The 20,841-nt window shown below is 38.0% G+C and overlaps 1 protein-coding gene across 1 annotated transcript in view; it reads left to right on the forward strand.

Moving 5' to 3' along the window:
* The window catches only part of LOC140334977 (uncharacterized), a 25,046-nt gene extending 11,003 nt beyond the window's left edge, over positions 1-14,043 (forward strand). Inside the window, exons 3-11 of the mRNA XM_072417295.1 lie at positions 2,893-3,222; positions 4,775-5,074; positions 6,095-6,364; positions 6,994-7,098; positions 7,928-8,299; positions 9,036-9,344; positions 9,428-9,778; positions 10,622-10,933; positions 12,217-14,043. Of these exons, the coding sequence (XP_072273396.1) occupies positions 2,893-3,222; positions 4,775-5,074; positions 6,095-6,364; positions 6,994-7,098; positions 7,928-8,299; positions 9,036-9,344; positions 9,428-9,778; positions 10,622-10,933; positions 12,217-12,281 (2,414 nt within the window). The 3' untranslated portion in view covers positions 12,282-14,043. The remainder of the gene's footprint in view (positions 1-2,892; positions 3,223-4,774; positions 5,075-6,094; positions 6,365-6,993; positions 7,099-7,927; positions 8,300-9,035; positions 9,345-9,427; positions 9,779-10,621; positions 10,934-12,216) is intronic.
* The last annotated feature ends 6,798 nt before the right edge of the window (positions 14,044-20,841 follow it).

The raw sequence follows: 20,841 nt of genomic DNA on the forward strand, positions 1-20,841 counted from the left end.
GTACAAGTGTGATACTGTTCACACAGTCAATGAGGGGACCCTGCCCTTGGCAGCGTGTATGTAACACACTGACTTACTATCTATCTAGCGCTCTAGCTTTCTATCTATCTATCTATCTATCTATCTATCTATCTATCTATCTATCTAACGTCAGGAGTGGTAAATGCAGGCACACCTTGGCCTTATATAGGCCAATGGCTGCCTGTGTGGCATGCAGTGACTGACAGACAGCCAATTGGCTGCCTGCCACAACAAACATGGAGGGGGGCATCCCTGCTCTAATTGGAGGGCCCTTTGCATCATGAGGGAGGTCCCTAGTAGTGTTGTTTTTCAAATGAATTGTGGGAGGGTTGAATTCCGGTATTCAAATCCAGCAAAATTCAGGTCGGGTTGACCCCAATTCGAACGGTCATATTTGGGTCGAACATTAGGACAACCCGAATTCTAACAACAACACTATTTATAATTACCAGCAGAAATATAAGGGGGTTCTATAGTACTTATAGAGGGAACCTTCTCTCTAAGTACTTATGGAGGGAACTCCAATCCCATGGAAAATTTTGCCCAACAATGCCATCTATTATCAAATGCATGTCCTCTTGTGTCATACATCTTCCCTTACATGCCCTTTTAAGATAGTGGAATGTTCCAGAGGAGGAGGGGGTTGGCTTAGGACAATGCTTGACAATTTTAATAATATCATCTACCTCTATAGGTTTCTTTAATAAAGTATCTCACACAGTCATAAACAGAAATTCCCCTAACTCACTGTCATCGTCTGAGGTGGGTGTTTCTCTCTTAGGTAGATTAGGTAGATATGCAGTAAGGTGCATATCTCAACCAATTTTTCCCCCCGCTTTCATATATTTCATAACCCACTGAGGGTCGGACCCATAGTAAGGGTATACCTCAGTATCTCCTAAACATAAACCCTTAACCATATCCATGTGAAATGAATCATTAGCACCATCTTGCGGGAAGGGATTTACACTTCTCATGCTCTCAGTCCATCCTGCCATGTTCTCCACCCAAGGATTTATCAAATAATAGTCTGTTCCACATACCCGTGCAACCTAATCCTTACATGTTTCTCCTACCTCAGGGGGAGGCATTTTTGTCTTATTCTGACCCATTTGAAGGTATCCTCCCTTTATGAGGGACCGGCCAAGACAGAGAACACAGTTATTGTGTGCTGTTAGTGTTCACTTTATCTATTGGTTCTAGTAACCGATAGCTTATGTGTCTTAGGAGTAGCCTCAATTATTCAAAGTTCCAGGCTCATTCCTATAGTCCTGGACTCATAGTGATTTTAACTAAAATAAAAATGTTGGGGCTGTCTCTAACTAACCCAGGCTCATAACCTGTCCTGGGTTTATAATATTAACTAGTTAGGGGATAAGTATAGACTAGAGTAGTATGGACTCTGTCTTGGCAGTTCACAGCAAGGAGGGAGGCTAAGATTTTCAAACAGTGGAATAGCCTCCCCTATGGCCCGTACAACAACTCCTGAGTCAAGTCCAACTATATACAGATTTATTTATAGAGATTTTGTAATTTACTATACCTACGGGGACTCTCTTTAGTGGCAGACCATAAGTGTAAGGTACAACCTGATTGCACTACAGCTCTAATAATATCCATTCCAATATCCCCCTCTCTCCTTTCTAATAATAATACTACACAACAATTAACATGTAACATGACATAGGATCCCAACTCGGTGTCACCGTGCTTTCACCTGTCTCGGGTCAATGATCAATAAGACCTAGCCGAGGAGGTAGTGTGTCTTACACCTTGTTGACAAAACTTTCAATGACCCTGGTCCATACACTTACCACCCGGACACTTGTGTCATACAAACGAATTATCCTATACTTCTACGCGATAGAGAAGAGAAAACAGAGAAGAAAAAGGAGAGCATGTGACTTAAACAACATCTTCTATATTCACAAAGACTGAGGCAGACAAAAGCGAAAGTGAATCTGACCATAAGAGAAACTGGGATGTGTTTAACGTCACAACTCAAAAATGTGCTGCACTGATTCTTCCCTAAAGAATCCCTAGTAGACATGAATACAGGTCTACATGTGAGGACTTATACAATTAGTCCTATATTAATACCTATCTTCCCTAAAGATAGTTAATTCACACCTCTCATATCTTTATCTCTCCTTAACGGATTCAAGATAGAAGCAACAGAAATTATTCGGAAAGAAGCAAGAAAGTTCCCAAACCGTTAGGGAGGAATTCTCGTACTTACCGAAAATTCTGTGTGCTCTATTCCGGCCTACGAGCCCCTAGCTGAAAGGTTCATGGCTCTATTCCTCTCTCATCTCAATCCATCCCAGAGTCTCTCATTGCATCAGAACAGGTGCCTGGGAAGAATCACTCAACGACCATACACTCGTAGCACTCTTCAACTTTATTATAACAAACATCTAGTTTATATATCATAACAATATGCCATAGCGCATGCTCATTTTACTACAGTGGAAAAACTCTAGTATACTTGTTCTAAAATGAAACTGTTTAGCTACATAATTTAAGACACGTACAAAACATCTTGTTATTCATAAACAGTCGACATTAGCAGAATTAACAAGGACACTCATTTTGGAAGATCGGGTTTATACACATATAGTCTAAACAACCAAGGAATACGTCTATCTCTTATAACTAAAAACTAGAATGAGAAACAAAATGGAGTGTCTCAGGCCCTTTCAATGTCCTCCAGCCTTGTCATCATCATCATTATCTCTGTCCATTGAGTTGGAAAGCACTTGCTGCGTTCTACATATTTTTTATTTCCATTGATTTGTATTCTGTTTTTCATTCATTGGTTTCAGTTTTCTTGTCAATTTCAGAGATGACTTCTCTCTTTTGTTGGTTCAGGTTCAGCGTTGAATATAGTGGCACCTAGAACACACAATGCCTTGATTGGATCCTCCACTCTTGTTCCATGTTCGTTCACGGTGGACAGTCCTCCCATAAACCCCCAGTTCCTTGCCATCTTGTGGCTGTATGGAGAAAAAGAGTTAGTAAGATATGACAACAAAGAAAAATCTGCCCTCCCAGGGGTGTCCATCGATGAGGGAGTGGCCAGCCAGGGTAACGCATCATTAACCATCCACAATGTGACTATCGTTGACCAAGGGACCTACAAGTGTGTAATCATTTACAGTCCCAACAGGAAGGTGAAGGAGATTCAATTAAATAGTCAAGGTAAGTGAATACAAAATTATGTAAAATTCTGCTTTAGAATGTGCAAGGTAAAGGTAACAAGTTATGCCAATACAACAGGCAGGTTTTTCTGTGATCTCTTTTAGTGAATAGTGGTGAATGATCATTTGCTGTAGCAAGTCTTGGAAGGTCAAATGGTGTGTCATTTAGAATGATATACAGTATGTATGGCGGCCCACATAGCCTGGGTTGTTTGCCCTGTGGGGTTGGAGCTGGGTAGTTTGAGCCTAAAGAATGAACTCATTTGTTGTGTGTATTGGTTGAGTACAAGTGCCCCCAGAAAAACGTCTGGGAGAAGTCATAACTCAAAATTCTCTTAAAGATAATGATACAATAATAATAAAAAGGATCTAAATGCCCCCAGTACTTGCCTAAATCCATGGTCAAGATAAGACAGTATGTTGATGTAGACACTGTCCAATGGATCCACAAAAGGGTCCTAAAGATTTCTCTGGTGACATGGTAAAGATATTACAATAAACAGTAACAAGACCACTTGGCATCAGGTTTTAATTGGCAGACCTGGATCACTAGACTATAGTAGCAAAATCCAACTTTAAGCCCCCCTTCAAAAAAAATTCAGTTTTGGCCAGAAACTCCCTAAAGCAGTGATCCCTAACCTTTTGGAGGTCGCGGACCACTAATCTCATGGACTTCAAGCCACACATGGGCGGGGAGCCATGTGTCACTCAAAGGGTAAGAAACTTCCGCCCAGAATGACATCATAATGCCAGAACCCGCCCACTCTCCCATCTCAGATCTGAGCCTGCAATGGGGGAGTGGGCAAGTTGTATGCAGAGGCACAACTTCTGCCCTAATGGCTTGTAAACACTGAGCTTTCCTCAGTGAGCACATGAACTGCGCAAGCTGATCCTTTAATGTAAACTATGTCTCTGGTTAAGGGTAAACACCTCATTTTTATCAAAAAAATTAGAGCCTTCTTTTATCTGTGAAATACAGGATGGCAATGTTGGCCTACTATACTTCCTTTGCACCAGTATGGCCTCCTTGAACTGTGACTTTTGGGTTGCACCAGCATATTCTGCAAGAAAATGTCAGGTTATTTGTCTGTGAATAGAAGTTAAACGTAGATCATGTAGGAAGATAAAACCCTATTTCTGCTTCTAAGAATAAGTAAAACAAAATTAATGTTTTGCAATGACCAATTGCAAATTGGCAATTGCAAAGTCCAAACCTTAGTCTTATAGAAATGTTGTAGAAGAACATTAAGTAATCAGTTAATGTAAGGAGGTCTACTAACATTGGAACTGTTCTGTACAGGATACATTTTCCAAGAATTCACTGGTATTAATCATATTTTGGGTCAAATATTTTCAGATAAATCAAACATAAAAAAGGGTTCACAGATTTGAAAGCACCATTACATATGTTGGTCCCCAGCTATAAGTCGTAAGTAACTTAAATAATCAGTCAAAGGTTCCTTCTAAGGTTGTATATCTACTGTACAACATAGAAGGTCTCTAAATCAAAAATCATGTAATTGTGTCCCCTTGTTTCCTTTTTATTCTTTCAGCTCCTCCTAAGGTAAAGTTGTTGGAAAAAGTTCTCTTAAAAAATAGGGATAACCACCTGCTCTGCCTTATCACAAGTTTCTATCCAAAGGACATCACAGTGACCTGGCTCAGAAATGGACTGACCCTGGATGGATTTGAGTTAGGAACACTTCAGATGGATACTGATGGGACTTACATGATCAACAGCTCAATAACCATCTTCTCCAAGCACAACCAAGATCATGCTATCATCAGCTGCCAGGTGGATCATGTGACTCTTCCAGAACCCATCCAAGATGCCTTCACAGTACAGTATGGAGGTAACACCACCATGTTTTCAATGTAAACAAATGCAGCTTTTCATGAGTTATAGAAAATAGAGGGTAAGGAAACCTATTTCTGTTATACAAAACAACCAGTTTCCTTCAAAAAGACTATATACTTTTCCAACATTTTTGAATGGATATCCTGCAAAGTATTATAAACTTATAAAACAGTCCAGGGGGTGGCAGTTGGGTGGCTGTGCCTGGATGTGACAATAACAAGCATCCTGCTGCATCTCCCTGTAGGTAAGTTAGCACCCAATGTCATGTCTTTGCTTTTGGAGACTTCTAAAGACCCCTGAAGAAGATGGAATAGTTGTAAGTAAGGTCCATCGGGGAACTTTTAACAGTCTCTGAAGGAGAAGTGGCTGATTCTCCTTTGGTGGATGGTAGTAAGAAATGCTGGTGGATGGTAGTAAGAAGACAGAGTGGCATTGAGTGGAGTGAGTGTATCTGGCACTCTTCACACTGGTTCTAAAATAAAATTCTGGCTTCTGCACCTCCTAATAATTTTCCCCAGGTACTTACAGTCTGTGTTAACCTATGACTATATAATTCAGCTCTCTAGTAATTCCAATTTACGAAACATACCATAACTGCTGTGGAGGAATACCCGAGTCCTGAAATTCAGTGGGCACAGGGTGGTGGCGGTTTTGCAACAAACTGTCTTTTATCCAGATAGAAATTGGCTCTATGGAACTTATATGCAACATAGAAATATGGCGGCTGTGAATAAGAGGCTAGACAGAGCTTCACTTTACTTTCAATGTAACACAATGTGGATGCCATGTGCATAAAGTAGTCTGCTACTGAATACTCTTGTGAAATACGAATGAGCTCCTGGGCATGAGACCACCGCTGTCATTGACACCTGGCAGTTACATTACTAAAGCTCACCCTAGTCATTGCCACTATTATTGGTCTTAAGACAATGATTTAGCTAAAGGTCAATATTGACCAACAGAAATACTATTTAAAAAAATATTAAGAGAACTGTTTTTTTCTGCTTTTGTTTAGAGGAACCTAAGATAACCATGTTCTCATCTCATGTTGGCCAAAATGAGCTATTTGTGTGTCAGGTGAATGATTTTTATCCTGAAGCTGTGCAAATTACTTGGTTAATGGATGGGAAAAGGATGGAGCCTCCCAGGAAGAATGCAAGCAGCACTTTTAATAAATGGGACCATTTTCTGATTCCTGGAAACCACAAGAGGAATATGAATGTCTCCTGTGTGGTGGAACACGAGACATTGGAGAGTCCACTGATAAAGACTTTAACAGTAGCAGGTAAAACCTTGAGAAACAGAATATACGGTTACAGTTCACATAACACATCAAGGCAATTTACAAACCTATGAGAATAAAGAGACAAAGCAGGGTCTTTCTAGGCACAAAAAAGTATACTATGTTGGTAAATACAATAAACATTAACCAATATATAAACAAGAAACATAACAGTTTAAAAAAATCACAATCCTTTCTTGTGACCCATATAGTGATAGCCCAAAAGGGCGTTTTAACATACTAGAGAAACTCAACTCAAAACCAAAATGAAGTTTGTTGGTGTGTTTTTCTGTTTGGCCCAAAGGGGCTCTAGACATCAGGCATCTAACCAATCAAGTAAATTTCTTGCCATACAAAATAATACAGTCTCCAATCATTTGTTCATTGACGTGTTTCGCCCTAATAGGCTTCCTGGGGGGTATAGATTTATCAACAGATCTTTGACACGCAGTAATTTGGTCTAAAATGGTAAAAAATTGTACATTCATTCACTGTTGTCAACCTTAAAATTCAATAGATAATAACAAAAGGTAAACCACAAAAATGTCTTCATAGGAAATTCTAGTATTTTGTACGTTTTAATGTATGTATTTTTTAATGTATGTATCTAATCGAATTAAAATCTCTTTCAGATGAGAAGAACTCCTTAAACTTAATACTTGCCTTTATTGCAACTATATTCGTATCAGTTTTAATAACACTGATTTCTTTGCATTTTTTTGTCTACAAGACAAAATGTAAGTATGTTTTTTTCAATAATGTTTTTCTAGATTGCTAAATAGTTACCTGGATTAGAGGAACAAATAATGTCAGATGCATGGTAGCAGTAACCTGCCATTTTTTATCAGTTGGCAACAGCCAGAACAGAGTCATTGGCAGCTATGGGACTGTCCAGACATGGAATTTGTACCTCAGCTGACTTCTTGGATGCCTTAAGGATCATCCCAAAAACTTACCTGGATGGAAAATCTTTGCAGAGATCTAGGTTTCTGATATATTACATTTTGACCATCTTTCTTAAAACCATTCAAACTGTGGTTATTGTAGTATTTTTTTACACTGAAACAAAAATTTAGGTGAAACTCCAAGCAAACTTTGTTTTAATGTTTGGAACACAGTGTAGTAGTGTTCAAACCTCTAGTTGCCCTGTGGTGGCTAAGTTGCAGGAAGTCAGGAGAAATCAATCGAAAGAGGGAACAAATGGCAAAAATGAAACAAATAGGGGTGATAATACATTCCCACTCCTTAATATTTTGTGGAGTTGCAAAAAAAATGCAATCAATGCAGTTCATTAACTTGGTCTATAGATTTATTGTGATAGTCCAGGGTATTGCTTGGCTGGTGATAGTGTTTAGTAGGACATGCTGTCCAATGTTTCTAAAATGGATGATGAAGGAGAGTGGGAGTAAAACCCCATGTTCACAGAAATGCAAACCACAAAATGGCCTTATGGTAGTTTTTCATAAATCTAGACATGTACATGAAATGTTTGCATAATTACAATGTGATGGAAAAATTGCAGCAGACTGGCTACTCTAACTTCCCAATGTCCATCTTGCTCTGCAGACTTCCAGAGGTTTCAGCTAAGCCCAATACACATCCTAGGAGGATGGAATGGAGAGACAGATCAGAAGATGACCATGTGTTGTACGGCCTCCAACTGTTCTAAGGAAATTCAGGTTACCTGGATTGTAGAGGAGGACAATGGAGTGAAGTTGAAGGTAACTGATCATCAGAGTGATGAAGAAGCTGGCAAATTGCTAAATGGTGGTTACACAGTGAGAACCAACCAGTCTGAGAGAGATGGATTATACAATGCAGTCACAGTGCTGACCTTCACACCAAATGCATCAAAACACTGCAATATGAAGGCCACCTGCAGCGTCCTCTCTGGTAGAAGAACTAAAGAGAAAACCTATAAATGGAGCTTTAATGTTTGTAAGGAAAACACATTAATAATATTATTATACCTATGCTTTATAATACTATATATGTTATTTTTTTATGACATATATTAGGCAAACAATTTAACAAAAGTGAGCACATTTAGAAAACTCACATTATTGGTTCCCAATTGTGCAACATGCTGTCAACATGGTACATCATTTTCTGATGGAGGCTACAATTGGTGTTTTGAACCCACAATACACAGACATAGGCCCTGATTCATGAAAGCTCTCCAGGCTGGGGATAATACACTTTCAGAAGTGAAGCTGGGTGATCCACAAAACATGGACTGGATTTTTCAAAATTATTTGCTATTTGCTAGCAAATGTTTTGAATCCTGGACCAGATCCATTCCAGGTTTGGTGGATCACCCAGCTTCACTTCTGAAAGTGTATTATCCCCAGCCTGGAGAGCTTTCATGAATCAGGGCCATAGTCCTTTATTATAACATTAGAAAATGTATCCAGAAAAATATCATGCAGCCATCACCCAAGTGCAAACTTTTTAAGGAACTTCGACATCGACTTTGACCACAGATTGCATGGTTCTCCATGGAATCACTCCAATAAACCAGTCCATGGTTCTTTTAACTTTGTGTTACATTGTAAAAGGCTTCTATGGGAAATACTCTGCTTAATGCATTGGTTAAATCGGATAAATATACAACGATAAAGATAACTGAGTTTACCACTGGTATATTTCTAACTGTGCTCTAATTTTTACCCAGCAAGACCTCGTCTCTCTGCCCCAATTAAGTTTTCAGTGGATAGTTTTGGTGACATAGTGTGTTCTGTGGCTCTGGAGAAGTTCTATCCTAAAAATATCCAAACAATATGGAGCTGTGGAGCTGGAAATTACCAAGAACTGGACAACATTAAAAGCAAAACATTTCTAAATCATTCAGAAAATACATTTATCTGCCAAAGTGAATGTCAAGTTCCCCAACATCTTTTCCGAAACCCGGGATTCAGAGTACGAGTGATGTGGACACATCCATCTCTGGTGCAGCCGGACAGCCAGGAAGTATCTGCAAAGGGTAATGTAATGGAAATCATCTGATTTTACATTGTAACATTGTATAGGTAAATTTGATATACTAAGATATTGCAATTTTTACAGACCTTCCCTGGAGTCCAGTGGTGGGAGAGATAATAGTCCCATCTCTAGTTCATGGGACAGAGGCCAGGCTTCAGTGTGAGGTCCGGGGGTATTATCCCAACAATTTGCAGGTGAGATGGTTGCGCACTGAATCAGGAAAGTCGGAGCTGTATGAAGTGTGTCCCAGTGATAAATATAAGGTTCCAGAAATGGAGACCACACAGGAGCCTGATAAGACATACACAAGTACCTCCAGTCTCATTGTATCTGTGTCAGCCATTACAGAGCAAGGGGCAGAATTTATCTGCCAGGTAACACACCCCAGTCTGGAGAGACCCCTGGATAAGAGGACGGGAGTACTCACAGTGAAAGGTATATATCTTAATATTATATTTGATAGGTCGTGTGTTTTGTATGCTAGAAACATCTTCCTACAAAACTATACTAAAAATAAATAAATAAATAAACAGATTTAGTAGAGGTCTATTTTGGTTCAAAGAGTTCAATAAAGGAGTGTTAATTGTACTCAGTAAACAAAAAAAAATTTCTTGCTTGAATCGACTTCCACTAAGTCTGTTTATTTTTTTGTATTCATACTTGGAGTTGGTTTCCTAGCCTATAGGCTACTTGTCAAAATCCTTGTTACACTGAGAATCAATGAGCCCATTATTTGATGAAACTCTAGACTTCAATTTGTTACGAACCAAGTTATTGCTCAGCAAATGATTTCTCTAACCTGAAATAATATTCCAACTAGACCGTTGTTTTGGTATGCAGCCTGGTCAACCAGTAAAAAGGGAGGCCAGTGAGCTTGCTCCCTCCTGTCTTTTGCAATGCCAAGAGAGCATCCAAAAAACATGTGGGGGTTGTTGGATATGGCTTATTGGTAAATCTGGAAGTTGCCCCCTACAAACACACCACTTCAGCATTTGGTCATTGGTTTTCTTCCATTTAGCTCCAGGTGTCTGATTTATTGTTTTGGATTTGATTAGATTTTGAGTGAAGAAGATGAGACAGGAAGTGATATGAAATTTCTCGAAATGGGCAGAGAGTAAACAGTAAACTTACAGAAATCCTCATCCATAACTGGAAACCAAAATGTTATTTGGCATAACATTGACGTATTATATTGCATTTTTACTGATTATGTTATAGAGTCAGTATTACAGCGTCTAAGTTTGGAATGACAAATGACTGAACGTTTAAATCTTCTAGGAAAACCAGCTGTACAAAATATTTTCCAGGATGGTAAATATATTGTCCTGGAGGTCGATAGCTTTTATACTCAAAATCCTTTGGTGACCTGGGGAAAAGCAGACAAGGAATTTGGCCCATATAAAAGAATTGAAGAGAAATCCATCCAGAGTAATACAACAAAGAGCAGTGATGGCAGCTCTTGTCTTACAAGCAAATGCGATACTGTGAAGGCAACTCATATGGTGAAACTAGTGGACACATATTTTAAAGCCACTGTAGAACACGGAGCTCTAAAGACTCCAGAAGAGATTTTCTTTGTACGCTCTAAAGGTAATATGTTTTTTTTTTTACTTCCCATATTCTGCTTTCCCCTCCCATCAGTGATTTTGCAGCTCAGCTTTCTTTGCATCCACTCCTGGGCAGCTTAGATTTAACCTCCCAGCAGTGACCTGGCAACTCAGCTTCCTCTTTTTCTTCCAGCAGGGACTCAACAACTTGCCAGTATTCTTAAATCTAATGTAAAAGTAGAGGAGATCCTTAGGGGAGGGCTCATCGCTGAGATCAGGAAGCAAGGGGAACAGAGCTGCTAAAAGATCTGGATTTCTTCTGATGTTAACTTTGAATATAAACTGGCAGCTACAGAGAGGGATGTTTTATATTTGATGATGAGTTTGTCCATAGTGCCTGCAGCTATAGAAAGTGGTACATGATTTCTGAATGTTTTTTTTTTTTTACTTTCTATATTTTTACTTCCCTCTCAGCTTCCTTTGCTTCCACTTCTAGGAGGGACCAGGCAAATCAGGGAAAAAAATGAATGATTTCAATGCTTCTGCTGTTAAATTTCAGTGTAAATTGTGTTGTTTTAACTTTGAGGATGAATTTGTGCATTCTGCCTGCAGCTACAGATTGTACTTTTGAGGCTACTTTAAAATGATAACTGAGCCTTGGATTCTTTTTTTTTTTCAGAAAAATATTATAAATGTTCTCCTTTAAATTACATGCCTACCTTTACTTTGTCTCTGTAGTCGTATCTCTTACATATTGGGCCTGATTTATTAAAGCTCTCCATGACTGGAGAAGATGCGCTTTCATCAATGAAATGGATCTGAAATGGACCTGGAATGAATCTGGTCCAGGATTGATTACATTTACTAACAAATAACAAATCACTTGTAAAACATCCATTCCAGGTTTGCTGGATAACCCAGTTTCACTGATGAAAGTGTATTTTCTCCAGGCTTGGGGAGCTTTAATAAATCAGGCCCATTCAGTCTATAGACAGGAAGAGAGAATATATCAAGAATGGAAATTCACAAAAACAAAGGTTTGTAGCCAATCAAGAATTAAAGGGAATCATACAACTATATTTTATTAAAAAATACATCTGGAGTTCAGGTACTTTTTAGGATTATTTGTTAAGCATATGTAAATATATGAACATCTGTAGCCTGACTACAGAGTTACATTAGGTATCTCAGAAAGTAAAAGGTTTGAACCTCTGCCATCTTTTATAGCTATTTGTGATTTCATCATACATATGCTTTTTTTTTATTACTTACCGATGTGTTTAATTTAGCAATCAAATAAACACAATTTTTCAATTTCCTATGCAGGAAAAGTTTATTTACTATCAGAAAAAGAAAAGAAAGAATTGGAGAACATTACCACTAACTATTAACTATTTTCTATCATTTATAAAACCTGAAAAATCTAAGGACAAAGAAGGCTCAAAGAAGGGTACAGTGCCTAATGGCTCAAAAGACAAGCAGGATGAAGAAGGATTTGGACAAGGGACATAAGTAGGATGAAAACATTAATACTTTGATATAATATTATTTGTCATCATCCAGATTGTTCATTCAAGAATGTAAAGGAGCATGGGTTAAAGATTATTATAGAAGAAGATGAGGCCTCTCTGGTCATAGTGATGTCTCATAAGGCCAGCCTAAGCCATGACCTAGGGTGCCATGTTAATGAGGAGCGGCATGTCTCTGGATGTATCCATTGCACAGTTAATAGGGTTCAGAGGACAATAGCTACCTATAACTGACACATTGTTTGTGGTAGTTTCTGCTTTTTGGTTCAGAAATGATGAGCAGGTTGCAATAGAACAAGCAGGGACAGCACTTTAGTTGTGTATCTTTTATGCTGCGGGGGAAAGGGGGCATAGGGGAGCCCAAGCTCCTGGTCTAGGGGAGAAAAAAGTAATATATTCTGCTCTGATAGTGACCATCTAAGTCATTACATGCCACTGTTGCCAGGACAGAAATTTCCTGCAAATACTTTAAACATAATTTTATAGCTAGCATTTGTTTTATGTCAAGTAGTGGCGAGTTCTGTATCAGGACGGATCCATGAAAGACTGAATGGAAATGTCTGCTAAACAAATTAAGGGATTCAGCGACAGCTGAATATAAGAAATTTAAATCAGCTGAAGCATGCAAGTCACCTAAATTATCTCTTCAAAAAGTTTTTAATAAATAAAGAAATACCAATTAAAAGTTAATCTGAACATCCAACTGAACATTTAACTGTGCAGGAGCACATACTAGAATTAAAAACAGGGGAAGACCCTAGAGTCTTATTCAAGTCATACATGACACAAATTATATGTCTCCTCTATCATTGGTATAGGCAGTGCCTATCTCTTATTATACACAGGGGGGCTGATTTCTTAGCTCTCCAAGGGTGGATAGGATACACTTTGATCATTGAACCAGGGTGACCCATCAAACCTGGAATAGTTTTCTTAAAAGTAATTTGCTATATGTTAGCAAGTATAGCAAAATCCATTCCAGGACTACTGGATCACCCAGGTTTACTGATTAAAGTGTATCTTCTCCAGCCTTAAGGGGCTTTAATAAATCAGACCCAAGGCCTAATTTCTTTTTATTATGCACAGTGCCTGATCACTTTCTATTACATATAGTGCCTTATACATCTCTATTACACACATTTCTTCATTGATGAACTTCAATTTGGATCCCCCAGATGATCCTTCATCATCTAGAGGATCAAAATTGAAGTCTATGGCAATAGATGGGAGATTATCTTTTGAGGTACATGAGACCAGAGAACTATGGAGAGAATAGATTACAAAATACAGTCTCCAAAAAGCTCCTTATTGGCTACTACCGACAGTTTTGATCCCTCTTGTTCTCCGCTTGGCTGCTCTCCCTTGTTGTGCTGATTTTATTAAGAACGTTTGGTTTCCAGCCCATCAGAAAAATGTGGAAAAACAAAAATGTGGAATTGTCTCGTGGCTGTCCTGAAGAAGAGTATTAGGTCTACGAAACGCGTCAGCAAAAATAATGCTTGGAGTCACATCATGACAATTTTTATCATGTGGGTGTAAAATAATTTATGCTATTCTTAATTATATGTGATAACATACAACATTGTGGATTTTAAAAAATTTGGCTTGATTAGTTAATAAAGTTTGCTGGCATGATTTTAAAACTGTGTTATATATTTGAGAGTTGCCCAAAAAGTCCCTATAAATATATGCAAAGAAAATTGTTCTGAATAACCACTTGTAATATATACTACTGCCTGCAAAAACCTGGAAACATCTGCACAAAAACTAGACCCATTTGTTTATTTAAACTATTTTTACAAGATAATTCAAGCATTTGAAGGCTGAAAAAATGCTTAAAAACACCTGGAAAATGGAGGACTGAACAGAGCCTTAGCAATGGAATATCAACCAATTCAAAAAGATATTTATGCCCCTCTTCAACTCATATACATTATCACTCAGCTGATCTATTATGTGTTCCGTATATTATGTATAATTAAGGCAAGTTACCATAATGTACTGCATAGATGAGCCTTGCTGAGCTTGGTATGTCAAAGTGATAAGACATAAACCCCTGGCATGTCAAAAAAACTTTTTTCATATTGTCATGTTGAGGAGAGGAGTAACAAAGCCCGGACTTAAATTCTGTATGACGAGAAAAAAAGTAATATGTTTTTAGCCATAACATTTATAGTATACAATAAAAAATGAACACTGAATGTAACAAACTGAGAATCAGATAAAACACACATGATAATATTTAGACACCTATATAAACAATATAATAAAATAATATATTTATCCAATTACATTATATGTGCTGAAATGACAATATGTTTTGTTATGGCAGAAAACATTTAGGATTCCAGTGATCAGTCAAACCAGGAAAATAGTTAGCTGGTAGCTGGAGGAGCCATTTAGCTCCTTGCTGTAATGTTCTATGATCATACTTCCCACTGTAAGGATTTGTTTGAATGGTCTAAAGCTGGAAAAGGTAACCACGAGACTCATAAACACATAATAGTGTTTTTATTGTTTGTTTTTTTTTTTGTTTTTTTTTTTACAAAATGTCTACCTAATGGTATGCATACTGTATGTTACTATTTTTTAAATCTTTTATATGTGACTTTTATTCAAGTGGAGCTAATACCATCAATACTCACCTGTGTCCATTCCGTTAAGGGCACCATTTTCTCCTTTCTTCTTTCCTTTCATATCCTAAACTTCGACTATCTTGATTATAATATGTCAGTGCTATATAAATACTGGATAATAAAAGGAACATCTCATTTTTATTTTCAAAGCAGGACTTTAGTGCTTCAAAGCCACTTTAATGCTCACATTGTTTTGCCTAAATAAAAAAAATGCACAATATGGAAATATATTATGCCCATTGTGCTGCAGTTTCCAAAATGTTTTGGGTGAAATATTTTCCTATTTGGTAAAATGTTTTTGAGGTTAATATTAATATACTCACATTACTTACAATGACCACATCAAAAAGTACCTTTAGAGAGCTCTCTACAGTGATCATGATGATTTTCTCATATATAGTGATTTTTACCAGATTATCTCGTAAGGAACTAGTTTTCTTGTATACAAACCTTGGGGTAGGGTTTATATATCTGTGTTGAATTGGATCACCAACCAGTGAATACCAGTGCTTGAATGTGTACATAACTTTCCTGTAAAAGTGGTAATAAGTTTGTACAATCTACTGATTGGGTATTTTCTTTAGGTGTAAATAGTGGTTTTAAACTCTAATTAGTTAGGCCTATTTTTAAGAATTCGTTCAGGTACCCCGATTGGAGTAGTTATTTGTTTCCGTTGTTAAAATCACTAATGCTGGAACCATCCAACTTTATTTATAAGTATTGTTTTACAAGTATTCTCTAGCTGTGTCCTTAAGATGTAAACTTGAATACAGCACGTTCTTTTAATTTTTGAAAATGAAAACATCAAGAAATGAACTTGACAATATTAGTATCAAATGTCTGGGTAAGACTAAGATGGAATCATTACGATTCAAAAATGTTGCAAATTGACATGATAGCTCTGATGTACCTGTCCAAATTAGAAAAATATCGTCAATGTACCTGTGCCATGTTTTGGCCTGGCACAGATTAATTGATTATATACAGATACTTCCAAATCAGAAAATTCCCATTGTTCCAGGTACAGGATGGCAAACAATTGGTCGCATGCAGTCCCCATCGCTACCCCCGCTACAATCCTAGATGTATATAGAATGCAATAATACAAAACCTCTACATCAAATATAACAAAAAATGGAAATGGAGGTAAAGCATTAGTGGATATTGTCTTTAATAAAAAGCGATAGTGTGTGTGTGTGTGTAGTCATGTTAAACTATAGATACCAGACACAATTGGGCTTCCTGGGGGGAGGGGGGGTAATTTTTTTTTATTAACTTTAGGTAGAGTGTGATGTTTAATAATATGAAAATCAGCATTATGTTTTATTAGGGGGAAGGTGCTTTGTAAGTGGCTGGACAAGTAATTCTTTAATACTTCACAGGTACATTTGTTCCTCATCACTGGCTAAGCCCTTATTAATAAATTATTTCACAATTAAAGCCTTGTTGGAGCTTCAGCCACTTAGCCTGCAAACTATCAAAGTTTTATATTTTAAGTATTTATTTTTATAACCCCTAAAATGTATTACAGCTATTATAAAAGGCACTACAACGATTTTGTGCCTGTAGGTTATGTAGTTTCGAATTTTAAGGTTTTCCTTTATGCTTTCCTGTTTGGGAGGGGTGGTCATGTACTGTCTCTGAAAAAATGTATTTCTTCCTGGTTTTTGGGTGTGTATATACCCACTGTAGCCGTACACTATAAGGAAATAAGCTTATGAGAGCTGGCAGATGGTCTTGGCTAAATCACATTATATTTAAGGATCAAACGGACAGCACCAAGGCTATCAGGTATTGGGTGCTTGCTGTTAGCATTTTGGCCAAGTGTAGCCCCCCATTCTTTATCAAAAGAAACATAGGGGTAAAAGCTAAAAAAGCTCTATATAATCCCCCCAGAATGTATGGGTCAGACTGATACTCGAACGTCCTAAAGTGTGTTTAGGTACTGATATAAAGACTTGTACAGACTTTTTATTAGATTTGTAGAGATATGTAAAATGTATCAGCTTGATACAATTCATCCTACTAATGTGTGTAAATACTTTCCTGGCTGGAGACACTATAGGTATGGACAATGGATGAATGTACCGGTGGCACTGGGTGTGGACATGATTATTCTGTTTTAAGGCTCCATTGGACTTACACTTAAGATCACATAGACTGGGCTGAAAATTATTAATTATTAATGATGTGAGTTTTGCCGAGGGGTGGAAGCTTTGGAATGCATGAGCTTTTGTAAGCTTCATTAGGCAGCCTAATCAAAATGAATACACCTCAATGCGTGAAAAAAGCATGTCCACTTGTTTTTCTTCCATTTATTTTAAATTGCATGCCTATGCAGCTTCACAATGCATATGTGTATTAGTGACTGCAACACACAAGGATGGAGCATGTGCATTATTTTATCTGCGTGTTGGCAAACCAAAATAATAGAATGCATTTTAAAGTCAGACATAGGCCTCTGTTTATAAATTATTCACCCAGCCAAATTCTTTGAAATTTGCCGGAAGTAAATTCTATGATCATGTTTTTCTACAGGTCTCCTAATAAAACCCTGACTCATTTATTTATTTATTATAGGTTGCAGTGCACCGTTGATTTGCAATGGGTTAAAATGACATTTGCACTACAATGCACATCCCTTGCACTGCGGTAAGGCAAGTTATAACATGAATTGTGGCTGTACTACTAATCATTACCAGACAACATTGTTTTAAATGCATAGCAAGTAAATATATCATTGTGTGATATTAGCCAATGCTTACGAAATATCTGCTGTGTGTTTATACAAGATAGCAGTCAAGGCGTTATCCGCTGGGAACACTTCTATGTTAGCTCAGAGTGAAAGCACATTTTGACCAATAGAAACATAGAGATTATCCTTAGTTGTCCTTAGTTGATCCCATTTCCTGTTTGGCATTAATGTTCTATTTTATTACTTTTTGCTGGGTGGTAAAAACAGAGTAAAAGTCACAATGAGCTTTCAGCCTGAACTAGTAAATATATTCCAGGTGCAGCAAAATAAAAGATGTACAATGTTTTATACTTTGTTTCCCTTAAAACTCATTGGTTAGGTTGGGTTTTAAACTTTTAAATATATAATATTACATTTTAGTGATTTCACTGTCATGAATACAAAATGATAAAATTTGTAAATAACTTATTGTAATTGTTCATCAGATGACATGAATCTGGCCAGCGGACTGTTGCTACTTCTTTGCTGGCACCAATCAGGTATACATTATACAATAACATTATACCACAATTGTATTATTATTATTGTTGTTAATAAAGGTTGACAATCAAAAATATGTCAACCTCTGGACCTGAGGTGCGCCGAATTCTTGAAATTTCTGGATCTTTAAAAGTTATACTTACCTCCACACACAGACCAGTCTTCCTCTCACAGTACCCCGGACATCTGGCACAGTTCCAGAGAGCTGGCAGCAGGGACGTCTCAAAGTCTATTTAGTTTGACAAGCAAAACAGCTCTTTCTGTAGAACAGCACCATCAAAACATAAGTGGCCAAACAGTGTACTGCAGTCCCTGTATTGAAAATGCGACACGAAATTCATGCTGGAAAACTGAACGAACCAGTATCGATGGCTGGATTTTCGATTGTCAACCCTTTAATACATTAATACGTTTTAAAGAGGAAAGAATTAACTATTTCTGCTATATGTTAAGAAGTATTGTCCAAGATCATCAAAGACAACGATTGGCTGAATTTACTCCATTTTCATCAGGCCTCCATAGTAATGCTTTGGATTGTAATGTCAGTACAGGTGGGCAGGGTGGTACAGGTCACCCCCTGGCAGGTGACACAGGATTACTAGGGGGATGGGGTCTAAGCGATTCCTGGTCTTCTTCTTCTGAGTACCACACAAGGAATATTAGGACAGTGACTTTAGTGGCCACAGGAATAATTTGTCACAAGGAGGTCACCAGGTCGCCACCCCAGATTCTCCCCACCAGAGGTGATGGGGATCAGATGGCTTCATTGTAGGAATGACTAATCTCACAGGAACACAGCGAGTCAATGCAGAGTAGCTAACAGGTCAGGGTGGCAAACAGGGCTAAACCATGTTACATGCTGAGGTCAGGGCAGGTGGCAATCACACGCAAAGTCTAGGTCACACGAAGGTTAACAATCAAAACAGAACCAAAAGCACACCGGCAGAATAGGAGAAACATGCTGAACAACCAGATTTTTTTTCTTGTTTTCCTCCTTTATATCTAGGTGTGTCTTATGGTTAGGTGCATCTTATAGTGCAAAAAATATAGTAAGTTGTAAAAATGTCTGCCTAACTAGGAATGTTGCTTGTGATGATCAGGAAGACTGGAAAGGGTTGGGGAACTCTGCAATGGATACAGTTAGACATTAAATCACACCCTTTATTGGCTGACTTAAGTTAATATTACACATTTGGAATGCTTTAGGTGAATATACAGCCAAAATATACAGCCTTTTTCAGGAGTGGATCTCGGATAAAGCAGAGAGTTGATAAAAAACAGCAGGTGTCCTTATTGCAAGTAGTTCCTGTTTTGGGAACAGCTCTGAAATTTTACATTTCTTCTCAATCTCATTGACAAAGATCACCAGTACAATAGAAAGATGCAAAAAGTAAAAAAAAATTGCCATACCCTAAAAAAAAATAAATTGTATGAATTGTGAGATCACCCGTAGCAACTGGGGGTGTAGCAAGGAAATAGGGTCTATGTAACTTCACGGGGGTGGTAATTCAGAAAGGAAGCAGGCCCAGCAAATTAGCAGTGCAGTAAGGATTTATTAACTAAAACTATTCACACAGAAAATCAAGCAAAATAAACAGAACAATAAAATAAAGCCTGACCACTTGGCCTCTAACTGACTGTTAGTTCCCTCACTAACAGTCCTAGACAACCTACTGCTGCGCAGGACTATAATTTCCTAGCAGTAAAGCCTATAGCAAGTCAGTGGTTTTTACCCTCAATTTCTCCTTTGCACTCCTCCCAGCTCACAGGCCAAGAACAGGAGTCTCAGTAGGAGCAAGCTGGGAGTTTGTATACATAGCATATTTGGCAGGATGGGTTTCAGCTGGGATAATTTACTCCTAATCATCCCCAAGCCTCTTCAGCTCCCCCACCTGGCCGAGAAGCCCATTGTCCTACAGCATGTACTTTAGTTTCACCATCTGGCCAGAAAGAAAACTGCCTGATCAAACAGAGAAATATTCTGCATATAGTCTGTACCTTTGACAAATGTATCTATCGTTCTGGATACAACCATGTGTTTTTGTTGGACAGCTGTTACAGAATATACATTTTAAAGATTCATTTGTTAGGCTTTTCACAATTATAGAATTGTAAAATGCCTTACAAGCTTAGAGCTGCTGAGTGAGAGAGGTGGGAGAAGGTTGGACATGACCAGAGGCTAGAGTTTGGAAAAGAGGCTAAGTTTAGAAAAGGTGAGGAGAGATTAGTTGTTAAAAGGAAGAGGAAGTAGAAGCATTTTAGGTAGAAAAGGGAGCACATTTCCCTGAAGATCGTCCCTCAAAAATTGGGAATGTATGGGGGTTCCCCGTAGGGTGACAGTTGGGGTCCTCGGAAGGCATCTGTATGTGTAGCAGAAGGGAGAACCATCTTAAGAGTGGAATCGCCCAAAGGTTTATGTTTTTTTGGGCAACCTTTAAGGTGGTGTTGAAGGAGGGGATGTTAGGTATGGACTTCTTTTTGAGCTGGTGGGTTTGTCGCTAGGAACAAAAAATCAGTTGGAAGCAGTTCCTTCAGATGGTATGATGTGGAG

The sequence above is a fragment of the Pyxicephalus adspersus genome, chromosome 7, assembly GCF_032062135.1.
Source record: "Pyxicephalus adspersus chromosome 7, UCB_Pads_2.0, whole genome shotgun sequence".
NCBI classification, from domain to species: domain Eukaryota; kingdom Metazoa; phylum Chordata; class Amphibia; order Anura; family Pyxicephalidae; genus Pyxicephalus; species Pyxicephalus adspersus.